General features: G+C 36.5%; 1 protein-coding gene across 14 annotated transcripts in view; it reads left to right on the forward strand.

Annotated features, from left to right (window-relative positions):
- The window catches only part of EBF1 (EBF transcription factor 1), a 280,609-nt gene that overhangs the window by 252,312 nt on the left and 7,823 nt on the right, over positions 1 to 20,474 (forward strand). For 8 of the 14 annotated variants that reach the window (XM_074156299.1, XM_074156295.1, XM_074156297.1 and 5 more), the window contains 4 exons: positions 14,000 to 14,065; positions 14,666 to 14,843; positions 16,389 to 16,568; positions 20,274 to 20,468. In XM_074156299.1, the coding sequence (XP_074012400.1) occupies positions 14,000 to 14,065; positions 14,666 to 14,843; positions 16,389 to 16,568; positions 20,274 to 20,468 (619 nt within the window). Of the gene's footprint in view, positions 1 to 13,999; positions 14,066 to 14,665; positions 14,844 to 16,014; positions 16,018 to 16,388; positions 16,569 to 20,273; positions 20,469 to 20,474 lie in introns of all 14 variants that reach the window. The other 6 variants (XM_074156305.1, XM_074156307.1, XM_074156304.1 and 3 more) reach the window with 3 other exon arrangements.

The raw sequence follows: 20,474 nt of genomic DNA on the forward strand, positions 1-20,474 counted from the left end.
TTAAGGTTGGTATTGAACCCGAAACAGTTGGTTTTTTTTTTTCATTTCCTAACAATTTGGGCATTTAGTTGGTTGAGGGGCTTGTTTGGTTTTTTTGGGTTTGCTTTTGAATGAATCCTATCGAAAATATTCAGGGAGTGACTTTCAAAGCTATTGAGAAGATGACGACCAAGATGCCTGAGGCTACTATGAAAGTATTGCCCGTACGGGATGTTGCACGTCAGGGGCATGTCTGGGAATATGCAAAGAGTCTGAAATGAGAGAGAGCTAAGAGAAAGAGCCATGCTGCTCACTGAAGGGCAGAGCCACATACAAACGGCTGGCAAGGAGCCCTTTCCTTTCTGAAGGTCAACAGTGTGCATACACATTTCAGTGAGTTTTCTTTATAAGTGGGTCAGCATTTACTCAGCAAACGAATTAGAGCAGATGGTGTAATTTAGAGTCTATGACAAAACTTTTAATAGATCAGGGCTAACATGATGACAAGGAGCTCTGTGCCATTCTCCATTCCTGATTTCTGCTTTGCCTTGGGGTAAAAATCATGCCCGGGATTGGATTTTCTAGTCTGCACATTCCATCTGAGCAACTCGAACCACTTGTTTGAACATCCTGTAAGAGGGATCCCCGCATTTCTCTATTCCTGTATCTTTATTGTTATTATTTTTAAATAAAATAATCAGCTGAGGGTGGCAGGAAGACACCAAACAGGTAAACGTGGTCCCTCAGAGGAGCAGAGCTTTTGAAGGAAAAAGCCACAGTTTGAAGAAAGTAACAAAGGCTGCATTTGTGTATTTTGCTCCATGGAGCTGAAAATATCTAGTAAATTGATCCCGTGGGAGTAATAAATACACATTACTTTATCTTGTACTTCATGTCCTATACCCCTGAGCCTTGATAGAACAACACCACTTAATAGACTTAAAAAAAGAGTAATTACAGTCATTGGTTGTGTGATATTTCAGACCTTCCAGCCCTTCCTGACCTTCTAATTTAGCTCACCGTGTCTAACTAATGCATTTATATTCATCTTTTATGAAGCATGTGTAGTACAAAATTGACTTTGCAGCCTTTAGCAAGCTGTCTTACCAGGTTTAGGATCTGGTTAGTACAGCGTACTGTATAGCATATGTACATTTACAGCAGAATCTTGTGTGCATATGGTTCTGATCAACTATTACTTTATACCCTTTTGGAAATAAAATAAAAAATATTTATTCCATTTCATCCTCCCCTCCCCTTTTTAAAGCTTTTATTCATTGCAGCATTATTTACAGCTAAACATGCGGGCAGAAAGATGCAAGCATTTTTAAAATGATTACCACTAATGTTTCTGCTTGTCAGAAGTGCTTAAATTTTCCTGCACTTTGTCTAAAAACTTAGCACTTTTACCTTTTAAGAATTACAAATTTATAAGATCTTACCAAGCTGATTTACAAACACAGCTGACAGTTTATGATGAATGATGTTGCAAAATGTACAATATGTTTCTCTGTCATTTCTATGCATGTATATATTAAGAAGAAGATGAAGAAGAGCGAGAACCCCCCTCTGAAAGAAACCCTTGAGTTAGTGAGCACATGCACAAATCTCTCTCCTGCGTTTCCTCATAACTTCCTGCTCACTTCACTCATCCAGTAGAGCACAATTGTTCTCTGTGCATTTTCTCCCACCATATGGTATCCTCATTACCATACACTAAGGATCCATATGGGGAACTTGTGAAGTGAACTGTATTCATTTTAACTGCCAGATGAGCAGCCTTTTGCTTTGCAAGCTTAGCTTAAGTCATCTGCTGTCTTTATGTTGTTATGGCAACACAGCACCAATAAAAAATTCTAATCTACTGTAAGTGTCTGGGATCACAGTATTTTAAATGCTTGCCGTAACTGTCCTCTAAGTGGAGATGCTTCTTCTTTTAGTATGACAAAGGGTTATTGTCAGCTCCAGCAGGTGGCAGTAAAGAAATTGTTTCATTTTTTTTAACCTTTTTTTTTTTAAAAAAATAATTTTCCTTTTTCCCCATCTCCCCCCACCTCAAAAAGTCATAGAATTGCACAACATGGTCAGTCCTTTACATTTCCTAGGATATCTGATGCTGAGGTTGGAATTGGAGGTGATGCTTTTAAGTTGCAACTAAAATACTAAAGGTAGTAAAGTATGAAACTCTGGTGGCAGCTCAGACACTTCATTGACAGAGGTCCAGGCTCAAGTACCACTTCCCGTGGATTCTGAAGCCTCTGTAGCCACACAGCTAGTTCCATTTTGGAGCTGTTTTTTAGCTATGTTTCCAAACTCCTGAATCAAACAGAAAGCTAATTAAGAATATCTTATAGGAATGGATGTAGGCAGCAGCCTCCTTAAATATAAATCATTTTCACCTCCGCAGGCCACATGATATGTTGCATCTCTGTCTCTCTGTCTGTATTGAAAGTGAATGTTTGTAGTCTCAGTTCATCAGTTCACATTAGCCTCATGCTGAATATTTAAACACAGAACAATTTGAACACACCATGAAGAGAGACAGTGACTGCACTTTCACTTGGAACAGCAAGAGCTCATCTAATAATAATTTAGTAAATCAGCCATTTAGTGGCTCAGTTGTACACTGTATTGTGCCAAATAATATTCAGTTCAACTGTATGCTGGTGAAATTGAAATTCAGACTCGAGTCACGTGGCACTTTTTTGCTCAATGGAGAGATGAAATGGAAAATCACCCTCCCAATAGACTGTTTGAATGTAGTGATTTATCAAAAATATAGCAGAGTGACAATATAAACAGGATTTGGTTGTATGTGGTACAATCTATTCTAATTAGGCTTTTATTATTGTGGTTTCTTCTGCACAGATTATTTGATAATTCAGGATTTGCATTTCCATCTTCAGTTTGTTTTATATATGGGCAGATATGCATAGTTACTGCGTAGTTACAGTCCTTTAAGGCCCAGTCCTGTGGGAAGTGTGGGGGGACCTTTATTGCCGTATTCCGAGCCCTGGCTCACAGGGAGCACCATGCCCTTAGGAGCAATGGGGAAACGCAGCTGCTGCCTTTCCTCCTCATGAAGCGCCATGTATGTTACTTCATAGCATGAAAGCAATGTCAGATTAATTTCTTCTCCCTGTTTAAGGGTCTCAGGATTTGTAGGGAATGGTAATATTTTATATTAGACTAACTGATATAACTGGAAAAAAACAGACAAGCTTTTGGGCTCCCAAACCTTGCATCCTGTGTGCTGACTGTACCTTTTCATGCCTATATCAGTACGTCTAATGAAAGATATTACCTCACCCTACAAAACTTGCTTTGATTGTAACCATAGACCATTGTGACTTCAGCCAAAGACCTGTGGTTTCAGGCTGTCTCTGATGAAGATGGGGGAGAGAGAGTATTTTCCTAGAAAGTATGTTATGAAGTTTAATTTGTTCCCGTTAAAGTGGTGCTTTGAGATCTTTGAATGCAGAGCATTGCAGAAGTGTGAAGTAATGTCTATAATCTCACCTACAGTTTCCATTTCTAGCCTAGTTTTAGGTGTTATGCAGTGGTTTACGTGGTGATGTAAAATATGATTACCGTGTATTTCTCACAACACAGTCCAATTGAGTAGCAGAAAAAGCATCCTCCTAACCGTCATGATGCCATTTAGCAGAGAGTTGCTGGAAGCAATAGGATGCCTGTTGTCGTAATTCTTCTAAGAAATACAGTGCTTCACAATCTATACTCAACTGCTGACACTTGAAAACTCAAACATTTTGGTAAAATGAACCAAGCAGTAATGTGTCTTTTATGAGATCTCCTCGCGGGAAGGGAAGGTTTGGCACCATTTGGAGATCAGGCTCAGTGATCCATCATAGCAAAGTCAGCTGTCCTGGTGCATCTCATAGGTCACTCGATCGAACCAGTGGCTCTTACAACTATATTATTGCTTATGGAACAGTAATTGAGGCACCATGGTTAAAAATTACCCGGTCTAATAGGCAGTGAACAATTTGCACTCAATACAATTATAAGCCAAATCATTCATTTCATAACACTTGGACTAATTTATTTGTTGACCTTTTAATATCCATAGCTCTTCAGTAGTATTAACTGCAACTCAGACAAAATCTCTTGTTCATTTTACCTTCATTGATTTTTTTTCCATTGAGGCAATAACAGTTGTTTGAGTACAACCTTTTCTTTCTGTTGTAAAAGTCAATCATGTAACTTATGTTGATATAACTCAACTGGACTGAAATGTCCTGTAAGTACAATAGCCCACAATCTCGTGCTACTTGTGTAAACACGGATATGCATTTTGGATTTATTTTAAAGAATGTTTTGGAATATGTTTGTGACTGTAGATGACAAATGATATGCTTGCTGAGAGGAGAGTGAAAACAAAACACAGAAGCATTTTTGAAACCGGTGGCACATATAAGTAAAACATTTTTTGTTCATATATTACAGTAGATCTAAGATACAGAAATCTTGGAATTCATCTGTGTCAATTTTGTTCTTTAGGATGACTTAAGTGTCGTTACTAATAATGCTATATTCATAATTTTATCTTGACGTAGCATCTTGTCTCTTGAAGTCCTAACATTTTACAGAATAGAGGTGCTTAATTTTTCCAAATGTGAGCTTCTGACAAATAAAGTGTGTGTAAAAGTATTTTTTAATAAATAGGAAAGAAATAATACTAATATTTAGATAATCTGAATTTATTTTCATTTTTTCAGCTTTAAACTAGCATGAGAGCTAAGAATTTTTGATGATCAAAAAAGTTACTGAAATATTGATGTATTTTGAAAAATCAGTGGTGAGTTTTGAAGCACTTCCATAAAATATGTTGGTGTAGTGACAATGGTAATCTTTTCTCTCACCACTGAAAAAGGAGCCCTAGATTGTGTAAGATGGTGTGCCTGCTTTTACACTGTGGATGTGTACACAGAGAGATAGCATTATCTCTGTGAGATGTTGGATAAGTTTAATTTCTTAAATACATGATTATTCAACATTTATACTTGCTTTGGATAATTTCAGCTGAATTTTTAAGGCTGTAAATTAAAAATAATACTATCAGGAACAGAACTTTTGTTTCTGATGAGAAAGTTGAAAATTTTCTAGAATATATGCTAGGAGGCACCTCGTTGAAGTAGTCTTTCTGAGCTGAAGCCTCTTTGTACAATAAAATACTGTAAGTCCTTTGAACACATAGTTATAAAATATAATTGTTACACATTTGGCATTTTATGCTTCCCTAGAAATTACCACTTGGTATCTGCACCTAATCTATGGTCTGTCTTTTCATTTCAATTGGGTCTGAAGTGGTCCTTCGTTGTAATGAGAATGCCCCTTTCAAGAGACTTCTTTTAATTATACTGATGATAAAATGTAAGTGAAAGTAGTCATTTGTAGGGGTTATGGCTGAGCAGTGTTTTAACTGTAATACTAAAACCTACCAACATTATTCCAGTCTCTATTTCAACATTTTTATGCACTCACTCTCCACAGACCATAGTGGAATATCATTGTAGGTCAGAATTTCAATGTGTCTTATTTTTCAGTTTTCCTCCTGCTATTAAAAGTAACTTGAACTCTCAATTTCTTATTACTAATACTTCCTACCTGAAACGTACAATTCAGAAAAGTGACAATTTCACAAATCTTAATGATATGTTGGTTTTGGGGGTTTTTGTTTTGGTTTGTTCATTTTTTCCCCCTTCGGTAAAAGAAAATGTGGGTGGGTCTTTAATTGCATATAGGTGAGTATTTGTTTTTTTACAGAAAATAGCTAGTTTAGCATACTTACATATTTATATGGGTAAGTGCATTAATAAAGACCAACTCTAAAAATTAGGCGGACAAAACACACTTGTACAATTTACACTTTAATTGCTAGATAGCTCTGCTGATTTAACTCATCAGACTTTCTTGCCTTGCAATACCAAACATAATTATACATTTCTATAGATTTAAATGCCATCAAGTGAATTATGCCACCCAATACGTTCTAGATTTGATGTAATAGGAGAACAATTTAAATGTGATACAACTTGACCTGTGCTTGGAAAATCTTTGTGTATACAAATGATACAAAATAGATATCAGTCTGTCTATCTACCAAGTAAAATGTTTTTCACTCTTACAAATATATAATTGGATATCTACCTTGTCCTACACACAAAATAACAAGCCAGTTTTAATCTTTTTTTAATTCCCAGTATTCCAGGGAATTTTTCTAATGAGCACAATAATATAATTCACAGAATAAAGCTTCTAAAACAGCCTGTGCAGTATCTTTGAACAATGGTCTCAGAATTCAGTGTTTCTGTTCATTTTTCCAAATTCTTTTTAAGTTTACTTAAGTCTAGACCCTTCAAATAATTCAAAACATTCTTCTTGTTCCATAAGGGGATTTTGACAACTTTCCAAATATATATGGGTATAAAATGGTCAGGAGAAGACTTCGTGTAATAACTCTTTTTTTTCTTGCAATTCTCATCTGCAGCTGTTTTCAAGGAATAGGAATGTTAATGCTATGAAGAGCAGAGGAAGAGCTATCAGAAAATCTCACATATGCACAACCAAAAAGAAAACCCCAAAACCTAAAAGATTATTAATCTCAATAATGGACATCTGCTTCAAAGTACTGTAGATGCTGGTACAAATAGTTCGGGGTAAATTTTCAAAAAGAAATGCCTGAGTTTCCTATCTGAGACATTGCTTTCTGCATGTGTCTCTGTATATTTTGCCCAGGGACTGAAGGTAACTATGGCACATAAGGAAAATTTAGAGTGCAAAATGTGCTTTATGTGTGATAACATAATAATGTTATCATTTGTTTGTTCCTATGTTCATGGATAAATTAGGAATAATCTTTTTTTATTGTCTAGATAGATGGGAATAGTATGAGTCACTGTAGACTGGTGGGATGGAGGAATTTCTGTAAAGAAAATTTGTGAAGGATTTTTTTGTTAGCCATTGAATTGAATTTATATGGACTTACCCATTCATGATCTAGTTTGTATCTCATTTATTTTGTCTTGTAATGATTCGCTGGATCTGACAAACTGATCGTAGTATGAAAGATGAGATTGCATAACCAAGGAAAAGTATGTGCAGAAGAACGGGTCTCTGCCTGCTGGGATAAATACTGCAGCCTTTTGTACAGCATGAAAAATGTGTTTCCTTTCGTGATCTTGCTGTGTTTCAAACCGAGGGGATCTGTCCTTAGATCCTCACAGTGTGAGCTTGCAAGATAACCTGTAGGAAATGCTGGAGAAGATGCCAGAAAATTACCACAGTGTCAATTTCTTAATGACAGTGTTAGTGAGTCCCAAATATGACTGACCTCTACCAGCTACCAGTTGATGTGTTGTAGGATGTGAACAGATACAAGAGTACGATGTAGTAATATCTACCAGCCCTGCGCTATGTGCATGGAAGATAGATTGGCCTCATGAGGTAAAATTTGACAACTCTGAAGGGTTCCTGCTGGTAGCTATAAACGCCTTTTTTTCTGGTAAACTTAGAGGTCTGAGGCAAGACATACTGTAAATGTACTTAGGAGAATCAAAGTTTTACATATGTCGGAGGGACACAGATGTGCATCATGTAATCACTGTTAGATAAAGTCCCTAAAAGAGATGATTTAAGCACTGGCATAGTGATTTTAGTTCTGCATATCTGCTTTCACATGCCCACTCTTCTCCCTTTGACTTGGAGACTTAACGTTAGCAGAGAACTGCGGAGCTTTTAGCAACAAAACCATCCAAATTACTTGCCAGATGCTTCAGTTGATGATAATATGGTGGGAGCGTCCAGCCTCTCAAATGTCAGTTTATTCAAAGAGTTATTCTGATGCAACTATATTAATGCTAGTTTATTCCATGCTGCTGTGTATCTAGGTGAAGTCCACATTCATGCTAGCTACCAATTCTGTTGCCATTGTCACGCGCCCATTGTTTATGGAAGTGAAGACCAGCAGCTCAAGTGCTGTGGATTAAAAAAGGAGACTGATTCCTTTTTTTAGTATCTAAGTACACCATATTAACAGGAGGATAATAGGGGAAAGATAGGAGACTTGCAAGGACAGACTTACAGGTGATCATCATAATTTTTTTCCTTCTTTTATCAGCAGTATTTGCAATGGAGACTGCTTGAATAGGGTTTGTTTTCCCTATTGCTATGCATTTATCACCTTCGTGGTTAAGAGGTGTTTTAATCATCGATTCTCAATGTTTATGGCTAGATGCCTGCTCGCATTTGCACTTCAGTGTTTGTTCTTTCTGCTGCCTCATATAGGCTTTCTATATTTTATTTATAAGGTTGGCTCATTGTGGAGCAGGTGGTAAGGTCATGCATGACTGTCTTTAGCGCTGTAGATTTAGGCTGTGATTTTCAGTTTGGGTGGAGGCTGATGAGACTACAATGGCTTGGAAAAGCTAAGGTTCTAGCTCCCACTGTAGACTTATTTTCTGGAAATTGTCATTGAAATTCAGTGCACTTCCATCTTATAAGCAGCGGTAAGCAGAAGCTTTTTTCTTTACCCCTCAAGTGAAGTATGTTGTCTTTCTCATTTTGCCTTCCTGTCTTTGTAATATCTATATGGTGTTTGCTTCTTCAGTATGATTCAATTATAATATATGGAAACAATTCCGTTGTTTGTTTGCTAGAGAAGTTTTTATCTCTGTGTGAGTACAAATATCTTTTTAGTGAAATGGCCCTGTTATTTTATACTTCCCATTAGGCTGGCATAGTTCCCTCAGTTTTACAGTAAATGGAGGATCTTTACATTTTGAATGGCTTTTATAAGTCTTTATAAAACTATAATTGCTGAAAATGATACAGTAATGCAGTGCTCAGTGTAGATGTGGAGAGATGGGAGGTTCTGGACAGGCTGAAACTCTTGTATACCAAGATAGATGGCTGGCATTTTAGATCTGTGGCATCCTTCTAAATGGCTCTCTACCAGAATGTTTTGCCTTTACACTTGAAAGAGGTGTTCACAATTTTATCTTTATCTTTTAAAATGCAACGCATACACAAAATTCAAGTTTAAAACTCAGTTCTAACACATACCCTTCACTAGCACATTGAAAGTTTCATCCATTGAAGAACAAAGGGAAAGTTTGAGCACAAAATATTGTAATTTTGACTGGAAAGTTCAGAAAGTGACCTTTCCAAGGTGAAGAAGAGAACTGGAGTCTGATATTCAGCATTTGGCTCTGCAGATGAGTTTTTTTCTTGCAAGTAGCCATGAGAGTAGGAAGTTAGAAGGCAGAGCCAGGAGGTCAGACATAAGAGTCAAGGAAGTATGAATGACATCATCATCCCTAAGTACCCTCTCAGAAGATGAATGAGCTCTCTCTTGTATTACAATGCTAAAGAGCATTAGAAGGTGATATGATATCTAGACAACACATAAGATAAATGCCTCAGAGTATGCTGGAACAGCTTCCCCCCCACGCCCTCCACAAGTACATAAATCCTTTGGTGGTCTCAATAATACAATATGTGGCTGATGAGTATTATATATTGTGGTCAACAACTTCTTGACAAAATTCATTTAGATTTAACAAGTACCTTGAGCGTTATCTAATTTAGTTACTTAAGCCAAATAACTCAGTGTAACTCTAGACACTTTAGCTGACTAGACTCACAGCCCTTTTGGGACACAGAGCAGATTTTTTTCACTAGTTGATGAATAAAAAGTAAGCAGATGTCAAGAGAAGAAATATCACATCTTTTTTAAAGCCGGTACAAAATGTGTTTATCGTGATAAAACTTGACACAAAATGTTTTCGTCATGATAAAATTTGAAATGCAAGTTTCGTGATCTTAATGAATTCCTTCTGAAGGGAATGCATGCCACAAACAAAATATGCAAAGTTGCTGTAATTTTGGTTCAAGATATGTTCTCTCAGAAGTGGATTTGATCTGAATTTCAGGTTTTGTGCCTCAAAAGCACAGTGACTCTGGTATGATTTATATAATCTTTTCTACAGTAATTTTTGGAATATGTGAAGTTGCAGCAGACTTCATTACCCAGCCTCCTTTTTTGCTTATGTAAAAAACCCCTTAGTATTTTCAGGAGGAAAATGTGATTAAAGTATTTAATTGCATTCCTGTTTCAAAAATTAAAAAATTAAAAATCCCTCACTAGAAAATCAGCTTCAGTGTGGAATAAAAATAGACTCTGGATCTATGGTGTTTAACGGGATGGAGGGCAGAGTTCTGATGCATCATATTTAATCACTACAGTAATCTCTCCTCTTTTCAATATTTTCTCAAGTGTTATTTTTATAGAAATAAAATGATGCTCATTTGAAATAATATGCAAGACAAGATGACCCTCACTTTAGTTCTAAATGCTGCAAAGTCCTTTTTTCTAAACCAAAAGCTGTCAGACTTTTGGCATTAATAGAAGAGTGGATCTTTCTTGACAAATGCCCCCATAAATTAGATATTAGCTTTAGTCAAACTCTTGTCTCTCTCAGGAAATATTTCCACTTGCATATTCAATTGGAAGGACCTTACATGATGCCCACTTACTGCTATGAAAATCTAGGCTTCTGAGATGAAGGCAAAGAAAAATTTCTGTGAACAAAAGAATGTCTAGAATAACAGACCTTGAGCTTATGCAGAGATTTCTTATTATAGAATGTGAGTTTCACTCACTTTTTGATATGTCTGTCTGCTGCTCTGTCCACCTCTCTATCTGTTTATCTATCACCATTGCAGTGGTAACATGCAGTATCAATCGGATTTTAAAAGACATAGATCTTTTATATTAGCTGTCCTTTTTTATAATACCTTTTACAAATTTAATCAATGCATTTTAATATACAATATAGTTTAAGTGCAATATACAATAAATATTCGAGCTTCATCTTAAACATGCTCTAGCCTTTAAATTGTTAAAACTGCAGTGCCCTTTCAATCTACTTACATAATGTCATAAAATATACATTTCAAGGTAAATGAAGTCAGCTACTTCAATTTAGTCCCTCAAACTGGTAGTAAATGAGAGGTTAACACTATGGTGCCAAACCCATTATTGAGTAAATTTAGCACCTTGGACAGCTCTGTAAAATCTTTATTGCTTTCCTGACCTGCTCGTCATGTTCTGTCTATGTGTTCAGTGGCTCTCAGCTCTGATTGAAAGGCAATATATTAGATCCCGAACACAAACATGCTCGGGGGCTGCTTCACTGTGAGCGTAATGACATGGAGGTGAGAACAATTTTCTGGTCACCGCAATCCAAGCACCTTGCAAGGTCTGTTGCTCTAACTTATAGAGGACTTTGGGGGCTCCTTTGTATGTGGAGTCGTAACAGTCGCTTCTATGGTAATTTAAGCAGAGCTGCAAAGGGTTTAAGATGCATTCAGAAAACAAGAAGTTAATATCTTGAGCATGTCTGTAGTAGCATTTTATTGTGTATTTTTAAAGCTAGTTTGTGTCTATAAGAACTACGGTCATCTCTGGAATAGAAGATACCTCTATTTGACACAGGGATTTTTGTGTAACATCTACTTTATATGATCTGAAAATGTCATAAACAAGAAATGCTTTTATTGTGTGAAAATGTTGTTAAAGAAAGTATGAAACTCAAATCTAGAGATTCTGAAAATGTTGAAAAAACCATAGCCATTGACTAGCTAGGAAAATTGAATGCTACTTGTCAAGCATATTTCAATAAACCATCATGACAATTAGTTTTATTTACATGCAATATGATACAGCATCAAAGAAATTCCAGTGTTTAAGAAGTGAAATATATTTGATATTAGGTAGAGCAGCTGTAAGATTCCATGTAATTACCTCATTTTTTAAGACGGTCTTCAGTCTCTTTTTAGATGCATTCTAGGGTTTTTTAGCTCAGCATTACATAAATATCTATGATTAGTCAGGTAAAGCAGAAATGACTATTTAAACTTTCTCTTTTTTTAGTAATTTGGCATAATGACAGCTTAGGTTAACAATATTCCAAAGCAATTTGTGGGCTCTGTATCACATTCTAATTTTCCATCAGTGAAATATATAGTGCAAACAATTTCTACCGAAGTGAAATAAATCCTAGTTTGCAAAGTCAAACACCTGTGCAGTAATTTTCCACCTAAAAATCATGGATTGAAAAAGATGACATTTTTCAGTAACATATCTGTTCTTCTCTTGTTTGTATCTTCAGTATGAGGCAAAACCGGCAACTCAGTGTTCTGATGATTCTGGTAAAGCAACAAAGATTGACTGTACCTGGATATTGTTTGTAGTCTGTCTTTCCATGATTATACTGCTAACTGCTGTGGTCAAACTATACACAAAAAATGCCCCAAAAATAAACAAACCCAAAAGAACACTACAACAGAAAGAAAGAAAGGAAGAAAAAGAAAGAAAGAAAGAGAGAGGAAGAAAGAAAGACAGAAAGAAAGACAGACAAAAATCCTGAAAAAGGCTGTAGCAACTCAACTCCTCCGAATCTGTTTCAAATGTAGTGATTTAAAAATCCATCAATTATATATTACACCTCACTTCGTATCTGGAAAATAATTTAAATGTGTGTTCTGAGAGAGGGGTGTGTGCAGCAGAAGGCAAGCCTAAATGTTTACTGGGAGTACAAAAATCCTCCATCTCATTTTTGAATTTAGGACATTATATATGTCATAAGTAGTTACTGCAGTATGACAACTATTTTATCTTATATTATAGAGAATTTAAAATTGAAAAAAATGCTAATATGCATCTAAAAGCTTGTCATTTGAAGAGTTGTTCAAGGATTTTTGAAGAGGTTATGGTGACAGCAAAATGAACGCAATTATATCTCTATTTTCTGATCAGAGTCTACAGTATATGAAAATTGAGCATTACTGTTTCTTTTTGGTATAAAATATGGCTATTGTGTAAAATATTTTAAGTTTAAAAGTTTAACTTTGTAGAAAACTGTAAAATCCTTATAACTGGTACTATTTTTGTAAGCTACCTGCAGAAATATACTGTGGTGAATAGCATTGTGTTAGTATATTAGAGCAATACTTAAGGACTGGGAATTACAAAAATGTATTGTTTTACTTAAAGGACAGTCTCAGCTGGTTTTGATCAGGCATTTGGGAATCTGCTAGATGCTTTGAAAGAATAAGGAAAAAAAAATCTTCTGGGTTAATTCTGCAATGCATTTTTACATTTTCTCTCAGGGTTGTTCATAGAAATTTTTCCACACTGTAAAATGTAAGAACACAAGAAATGCTATTATTACTTGAATGCCAGTTTAAAATACTCTAAGAAATATTAAGGGAAAAGGAACAAATAGGAAAATGGAGAAAAAAAAATTGCCCAAAATGGAGAATTAAATCCCAGACTGTTTTAAATTCTGCTGTCTGTGCAGAGAATTTTTCCAGGAAACACTGCACTGTACTGGCCCGTTCTCTCATACTGTATGTGTTTTCCTCTTGTGCATCATTTTATGTACATGGATCCTACCCTGACCCATCATATCAGAGTACAAACCAGAGAAGTTGAAAGGTTACAGTACCAGTAGCATAGGACTGATTGGATATCCTTTGAACGTGGCCTGCCGGGTAAGGTCACAATTCCTGCAGTATGCAATTAAGAATAAAAGAAACACATTGAAGGGATTCATAACATGCTCTGAATGACATTGATTGCAGTAATCTAGTAAATGACCTCAGGATTGTATTCTGCAATAAACTGATGAGTGGTTTATAGTGCAGATGGTAGAGACGATTGAGTGATGTATTTTATTTTGCAGCACCAATGATTCTCACCTTTTGACTTGATTAAGCGTATGTGTGAATAGGATGAACTAGTGATTTAACACCATTCAGTGGTTGCTGAGAGTTGTTACAATTAAGGTGTACCTGGTGGGAGGAAAAAAAAAAACCACCACAAAACATGGTGGTACATATTTTGAATAGTAGAGTATAAAAGATTCTAATATTTGTTTTCGCCCACAAGGAGTTTATTGAACTCAGAGGAATGCATCTATTTTTATATTGACAGGAAGTAATACTTAAGAGGGCTGCTGATTTAGTAGAAGCACTCTATGGTATGCCACATAATAACCAGGTAAATGCATTTACTTCAATTCTAAAGCATGGCTATTTCTTAGATGTATAGATAGATCAGGGGCTAAAGGTATATGATACTACAATGTGAGACAAGAATAAATATAGAGGGCAATGTCATATCTGGAGTGGGGTTTAGTTTGCTTGTTTTCTTTTTTAAAGGGTGTGAATTTAGTGCTTATGAAAGGAACATGTTATTAACCCTGGAGGCATTTGCCCACTTTCACCAGATACTATATAATATGGGCAATGATTTGCGTCATGCCTTGCCACCAGTGATTTTTCAGTCTTACCCTGAAGATAGCTTTAAGGTGGAGTAAATCTAGGCTCCGGGCCCATTCTGCCAGTTGGTCTTGTTATACAGAAGCGTGGCCACTGGGACTGAAACTTCCAACTCTCTTACCACAGATGTCAGGATTTATCATGAGGGCAGCAGATCTTATAAGCATTAGCTATCAGTCAGCCAACTGGTTTAGAAAGAAAAGCATCTAGTTTTTGCCTTTGGACAGGGAAATGTTTCATTCTAGTGTGTAAGAAAAGGTTTGTCAGAGTCACATTGGTAACTCTTTTATTCTTTTTTTTCCCCCTTCTTATCCTGTAGGAAATAATCCTGAAAAGAGCAGCAGACATCGCAGAAGCACTCTACAGTGTCCCCCGCAATCACAACCAGCTCCCTGCCCTTGCTAACACGTCAGTCCATGCGGGAATGATGGGAGTGAATTCCTTTAGTGGTCAACTAGCTGTCAATGTTTCCGAAGCCTCACAAGCCACCAATCAGGGTCAGGAGAAGACTCGTCTTCCTCTCTCTATGAACCTTTTCTGATAAAAGTCGGGGAAATGTGTGGAGCAGTGAAAGAGGGATGGTTCAAACCTGAAGGCTAGGAGCACGTCCAGACAGACACATGCACAGCCTTTGAATGACACAACACTGTCATGAGATGGGGCTTGCTTTAGTGACTTTTACCCCAATTGAGGAAAAGCACTTCTGCATGTATCTAAATAGCTTTTTCTTCTGCTCAGAGTAACACTTGTAGTTGTGTTTAGATCCCACTAATTTTAAAAGGAATTCTATCGACTTGAGCATGTACTTAATGTTAAGTACTTGCTTATATATTTTCATAAGCATTGATGATCTCTCAGTCTGGGCCCTATGTAGAACTTTTTTATAACACAAAAGTATCCCTTGAATATTTGTCTGTTTGGTTTGATTTTGCAAGAGACATAATATTGGCACTGTTTTTTTTCCAGTTTGAGACTTTTCTAAATTTTGAAACTAGCAAAAAATAGAAATATTTGCAAAGACATTTTCAGAGCTTCTCTAATTTTTAAAATAAAGTGGTTTTCACTTTGTATAAAATCAATATTGTTTTAATTCCTACAGTGAAAAGTAAAAAAAAAATTAAGAATATTTTTGTAAAAACACTTTGCATATTCCCCTCTCCTTTGCTCAGCTCTATTTATTATCCAACTTTAAAATCCACTTTAATGAGAAAGTAGTAGAATGAGGTTGTTTTGTAGGAGGGCAAGCAAAATTATTTTGCATTACACTAAAAAAATATTAATTATTTTTAGATTAAAATATTTTATGGATATACTGTGTGGTAGGAAGAAAATTGGCATTTTTTTCTTCTAGGAGTGAAGATACATTTTGTATTTCTGTGCTTCTAGAAACAAACCTTCCTTTTTGGACATTTGGATATGAGTTTCCCCAAATGTCATTTCCAGAAATAGGTTGAGACTCCAATTTTAACTTGGTGTCAAATTTGATAGTCATTTTCTACCAACATAATGATCAGACCAGGGCAAAAAGACTAAACGTCTCCCACTACTTTGAGAAATATACCCTACATTTTCTAAAGCGTGCAGTGAGCATCTAATTTCAAATGCGTTAACTGAGAGCGACATCAGAAGAGAGTTAACAAAAATCACATGCTTTTACCATACCTTAAGTTGGTATTTGCTCCTCACTTTGAAAATGTAGGTCATGTTTACTCCATTTCCTACAAACAGCTCTCTTAGAGTGAGTGTTCCTATAATACCCAATGGTAATCTTTGCTTGAGGGCATGGGTTGCCTGAGGAGCTGTGAAGGCTGTAGCCTTCCTCCTCCAACTTTGTGCTCCCATGAGCAATGACCAAGGCGATAAGGATTCACAATTTGGGTTACCTGGTGGTAGTGGTGGTCAGTCCTGGCTGTCCCCATGCCCACCGTGGCTGAACTAGACTGCTGGCTTTGTAGCCCAGAGTTACTTGCTTGTAGCTGTTTGTGTAAGAAACTGTTCTCAGGCTAATACCAATTTCTAAATGTATTCCCTCCCCACAAAAGGTTTTACTCGCAACTCAAGCAGCGTGTCACCTCATGGCTATGTGCCAAGCACCACCCCTCAGCAGACAAATTATAACTCTGTCACAACAAGCATGAATGGCTATGGGAATGCTGGAATGTCAAATTTAGGTGGTTCTCCAACCTTCCTGAATGGATCTGCTGCCAATTCTCCCTATGCCAGTGAGTATTCTATGGCTTTTCTGCATTTTGCACGTTTTCATTAGAAAGAGATGGTGAGTTTTCTGTGACACTCAATATTTAGTTTCTATTCTGAGCACTTGAAACAGAGCTTGGTCCTTTTTCTCCTCTCCAAGGCACTGACCTTTGAAGCACTTTTAAGACATTAGTGTGCCAGTAATGCTTTTCTCATTATTATTATTATTATTATTATTATTATTATTATTATTATTATTATTATTATGGAGTCTCATAAGAGCTTAAAAAGAATAATGTCTCTCATGGTAACTTACCTTATACTCTGTAAATAAGAAATGCTGTCCTCAGCATTGCTAGAAGGCAGAGACGGTCTCAGTGACTTCTTTATGTTCGTTGGAGTTGATCAAAAGCCAGTTGCCAGTACACAACTTTTTGTTGCAGTGGCTATGAGAGGAAGCTAAAGATGTTTGCTGCAGGAAAAATAGTTTTTTCCAGCAGTAAGATATGAAGGGCAGAAAAGTTTACTGTAACAAGGCTGACATTTCCATAAGTTGCATGATGATGTTTCCGAGACCTCTGAGCAAATAATATGTTCATAACCTTTATAGAAATTATGAATTATTATTGGGCCTAATCTTGATTGCTTATACTCCATTTGCTTTGTAAGTAGGTATTATATTGACTTCGCTGAGACCTCAGTATTAGTCAGTAAAATGTGACAATGACTCTTAGACTTTTTGTTTTAGTGTCTGTACAGTGAATGCCACAAAGATGTAAGTCATACAAATCACATATTCCATGGTGTAAAGAGCTTATGCTCTACAGTCCCAGTAATGGAAATATTTATGTGTGGGACTAACTTTCTGGGTTTTGATATTAAAGGTTTAGAAACCTGTTTAAATATAAACACATTTCTATTGGTAAAGGCCTATGAACTTCTTCCACAGCCACTCACACAGCTCAGTAGTTCCTATGCACATGAGAAAATTAAATTAACATGACCTGCCTGATTCCTCTGACATTACTCATGTGGCATAAAGGATTCCACTGACATCTGTAGAAAACTGCTAGCAGAATCAGGCCAGAAGGTCCTGTCATATAAATAGCTTTATAGGCAGAGACTCTAGCATGGACAGGACAAACGGACTGCTCAACATGCCATGGCTTACACGGCACATCTTAAGTTTAGTGGTATAACAGCAGTAATGAATTATTTTGAATTGCATTGCTGGAGTTCAGAATTAAAAAGAGGATAGTAATCCTGAATTATAAAGGAGATTGTAATTCTGATTTAAAAAATTTCCTCCAAGGCTTCTTAGCTGCTGCAAATTTAGAAGAAAATATTTACCCACATAACTAGTACTTATAACCTGGGAATTGCTAACCAGTTATTATTTTTTGTACTCTAATAATAATGTAACAAGTAATGTTACAAAGTACCTTACTTATTAAGTTGAATTTACTGTCATAGAATCTGTGCACTCTGAATTCATAATATAACATGATTGATGAGACATCTCTTTTTGGAAGCAGATGCCAGTAATGCATTCAAAATACTCTAGCAGTGTATTATTTCATATTTATGAACGAAGTCCTCTTTAGAATAGCACTTCACTTCCCAGCCCTGGTTCTCTATTCTGGTTATATTTTGGGAGGTTTTCTTGGTAGATCTGTCATTCTGCTAATGCCTAATCCATTGAATCAGAAAATGCTTCAATCATGACCTGAAAATTAAAAGGTGGCATTCTTAATTAAATCAATAAACTAATTGCTGTATAGTAGCAATTCAATTTAGGTGCTTTGATTGCTCTCCCTTAGCAAGTACTTCCAGACATAGAGTGACTTCAGACTAAGATTGTATCTGTCAGACTGTGAAACTTTGAACATTTAATTTCCATTAATTGATTTCCTCAGTGTTAACAAATATGATATCAGATTCTCAAATAAGAACTTAAATAGGGTGATTTTTATCTACATAAATGCAAATAAAATAATAATTCAAAGACCAGATGATACGAATTTTACTCTATAATACGTAATTATTCATAGCCCCCTCGTGTATATAAGCAGTTTCTAAACAGGATGAAGAATGAAAGTATTGGTCCTTTCCTGGTTTTTTGTTGGATAAGAGGGGAAAGTGGTAATGCTGTCTGAATATAAAAGTAGTTGGCTTTATTCTTATGAAAACAAATTGACTTAAAACCTCAATGGTACCTCAACGGTAAATACATGAACCAAAGATATTTATCCCACTATATAGTAAAATAATGATTTAAGGATATATGTATTTAAAAACTTAACCTACTATATAGCAGGTTTGCATTTTGGACTATCAGTTCAGTCCCTAAAAAAAGGAGAGCCTTATGTCTACACTTATTTAGAAAAACTGAAGAATCTAATTTTATTCAGTCTTGTAGCTAAAGCCAGATCCTCATTTGATGTAAAGCAGAATGGCTTCATTCCTTTGCTATTCCAGCGGAGGTTCCAGTCGATGGCTCTGAATGAGAATGTTGTATTGACTGTATTCAGACAGTGGTCATAGATCCTCTGGGAGAATTATTTGTCTTGACCATTATAAAACACACTTTCATTTTCAAAATTCTTCAACTTCAGTGAGATATGAAATGCCATCCCCATTCCTGTGCATAAATAAAATGGTCATGTGAGAAATATGACTGTTTTTCATGTCACTGAGAATTCCTGGGAAGTCCTCACAGCAGAAATTTTACCAAAGGTGATGGACACGGGGTCACTGGAGGCTGACTTGGTAACAGAGAAGGCCTCTGTGGCCATTGTGAGAAAGGTTTAGTGGTTTCTCCTGTTGCGAGATAAAAGAAAATCATGATTTGTGTCAGTTATCCACACCTTTTTTTTTTTTTTTTTGTGCAACAGACACTAAAAACAGAAGTGCCATGAGACAAAAGGAGTAAAAAACTGTCAGAGTAGCCATCTCACTGATTGCTTCATGCTGGACAGCCTCCATGTGTGTATATATATGTGTGTGTGTATATATATATTCACAGCTTTCTGAATAACTCCTTTTAAACCCTAGTTCTTGCAGGGTTTGAGAGAGGAAAGAAACTCAACCATTTTTTTCTGACATTTGACAAAAAGGTTGACTGGGTCACTGTTAAGAGCTCTCTACGTTCTGCAAGTTTGCTTGAAACCCTGTAGGTCTTCCTGGAGTCATCTTGCTACTGGGAAAGCATGGCTTTAAATGCTGGTTTTGGAGGCCAGTTAAAAACTCAAACCTTCCTGAGTTAAAAATTCCGGATCCAGATTTGTAGTTTAACCACTCTCTTTGCCCATCAGTTTTGTAACCCCTGAGTTACCTACACAGGCTGGATTTCCTCTTATCCACCTATACAAAAACATCACAAATTAGGACCAGGGCAGTGGCTAATGCCAATCAAGAGAAGTTTGAAACAGGATATCAGGACAGGGTTGTTGTAAGAATAAAAAGTTGAAGTGACACAGAATGAAGGGAGTGTTTAAGAGCTCCTGGAATTACTGCTCCTGAACATCTACAAAATGAACAGAACAAAACAAGTGGGTTTCCTGTAGTGGTTGATCACACTTTGTGAGCAACCAGAAATCTAACTGCAGTAAAGGCCTTGACCATTTGAAATTAGACCCAGTCTATCCAAGAAGCAGAATTCTTTTGTTTCTGCAGCCTGCTGATTATCTAATACTAAGGAATGCCTTTTGCGGGGTCTTTTTTTCCTCTAGTCGTGCCATCAAGTCCAACAATGGCTTCCTCCACTAGCCTTCCCTCAAACTGTAGCAGTTCCTCTGGGATTTTCTCCTTCTCACCAGCCAACATGGTCTCAGCGGTGAAACAGAAGAGTGCTTTTGCGCCTGTCGTGAGACCGCAAACTTCTCCTCCTCCCACCTGCACCAGCACCAATGGCAATAGCCTGCAAGGTAGGT

This window comes from Numenius arquata, chromosome 11, assembly GCF_964106895.1.
Source record: "Numenius arquata chromosome 11, bNumArq3.hap1.1, whole genome shotgun sequence".
In the NCBI taxonomy this organism is placed as follows: Eukaryota; Metazoa; Chordata; class Aves; order Charadriiformes; family Scolopacidae; genus Numenius; species Numenius arquata.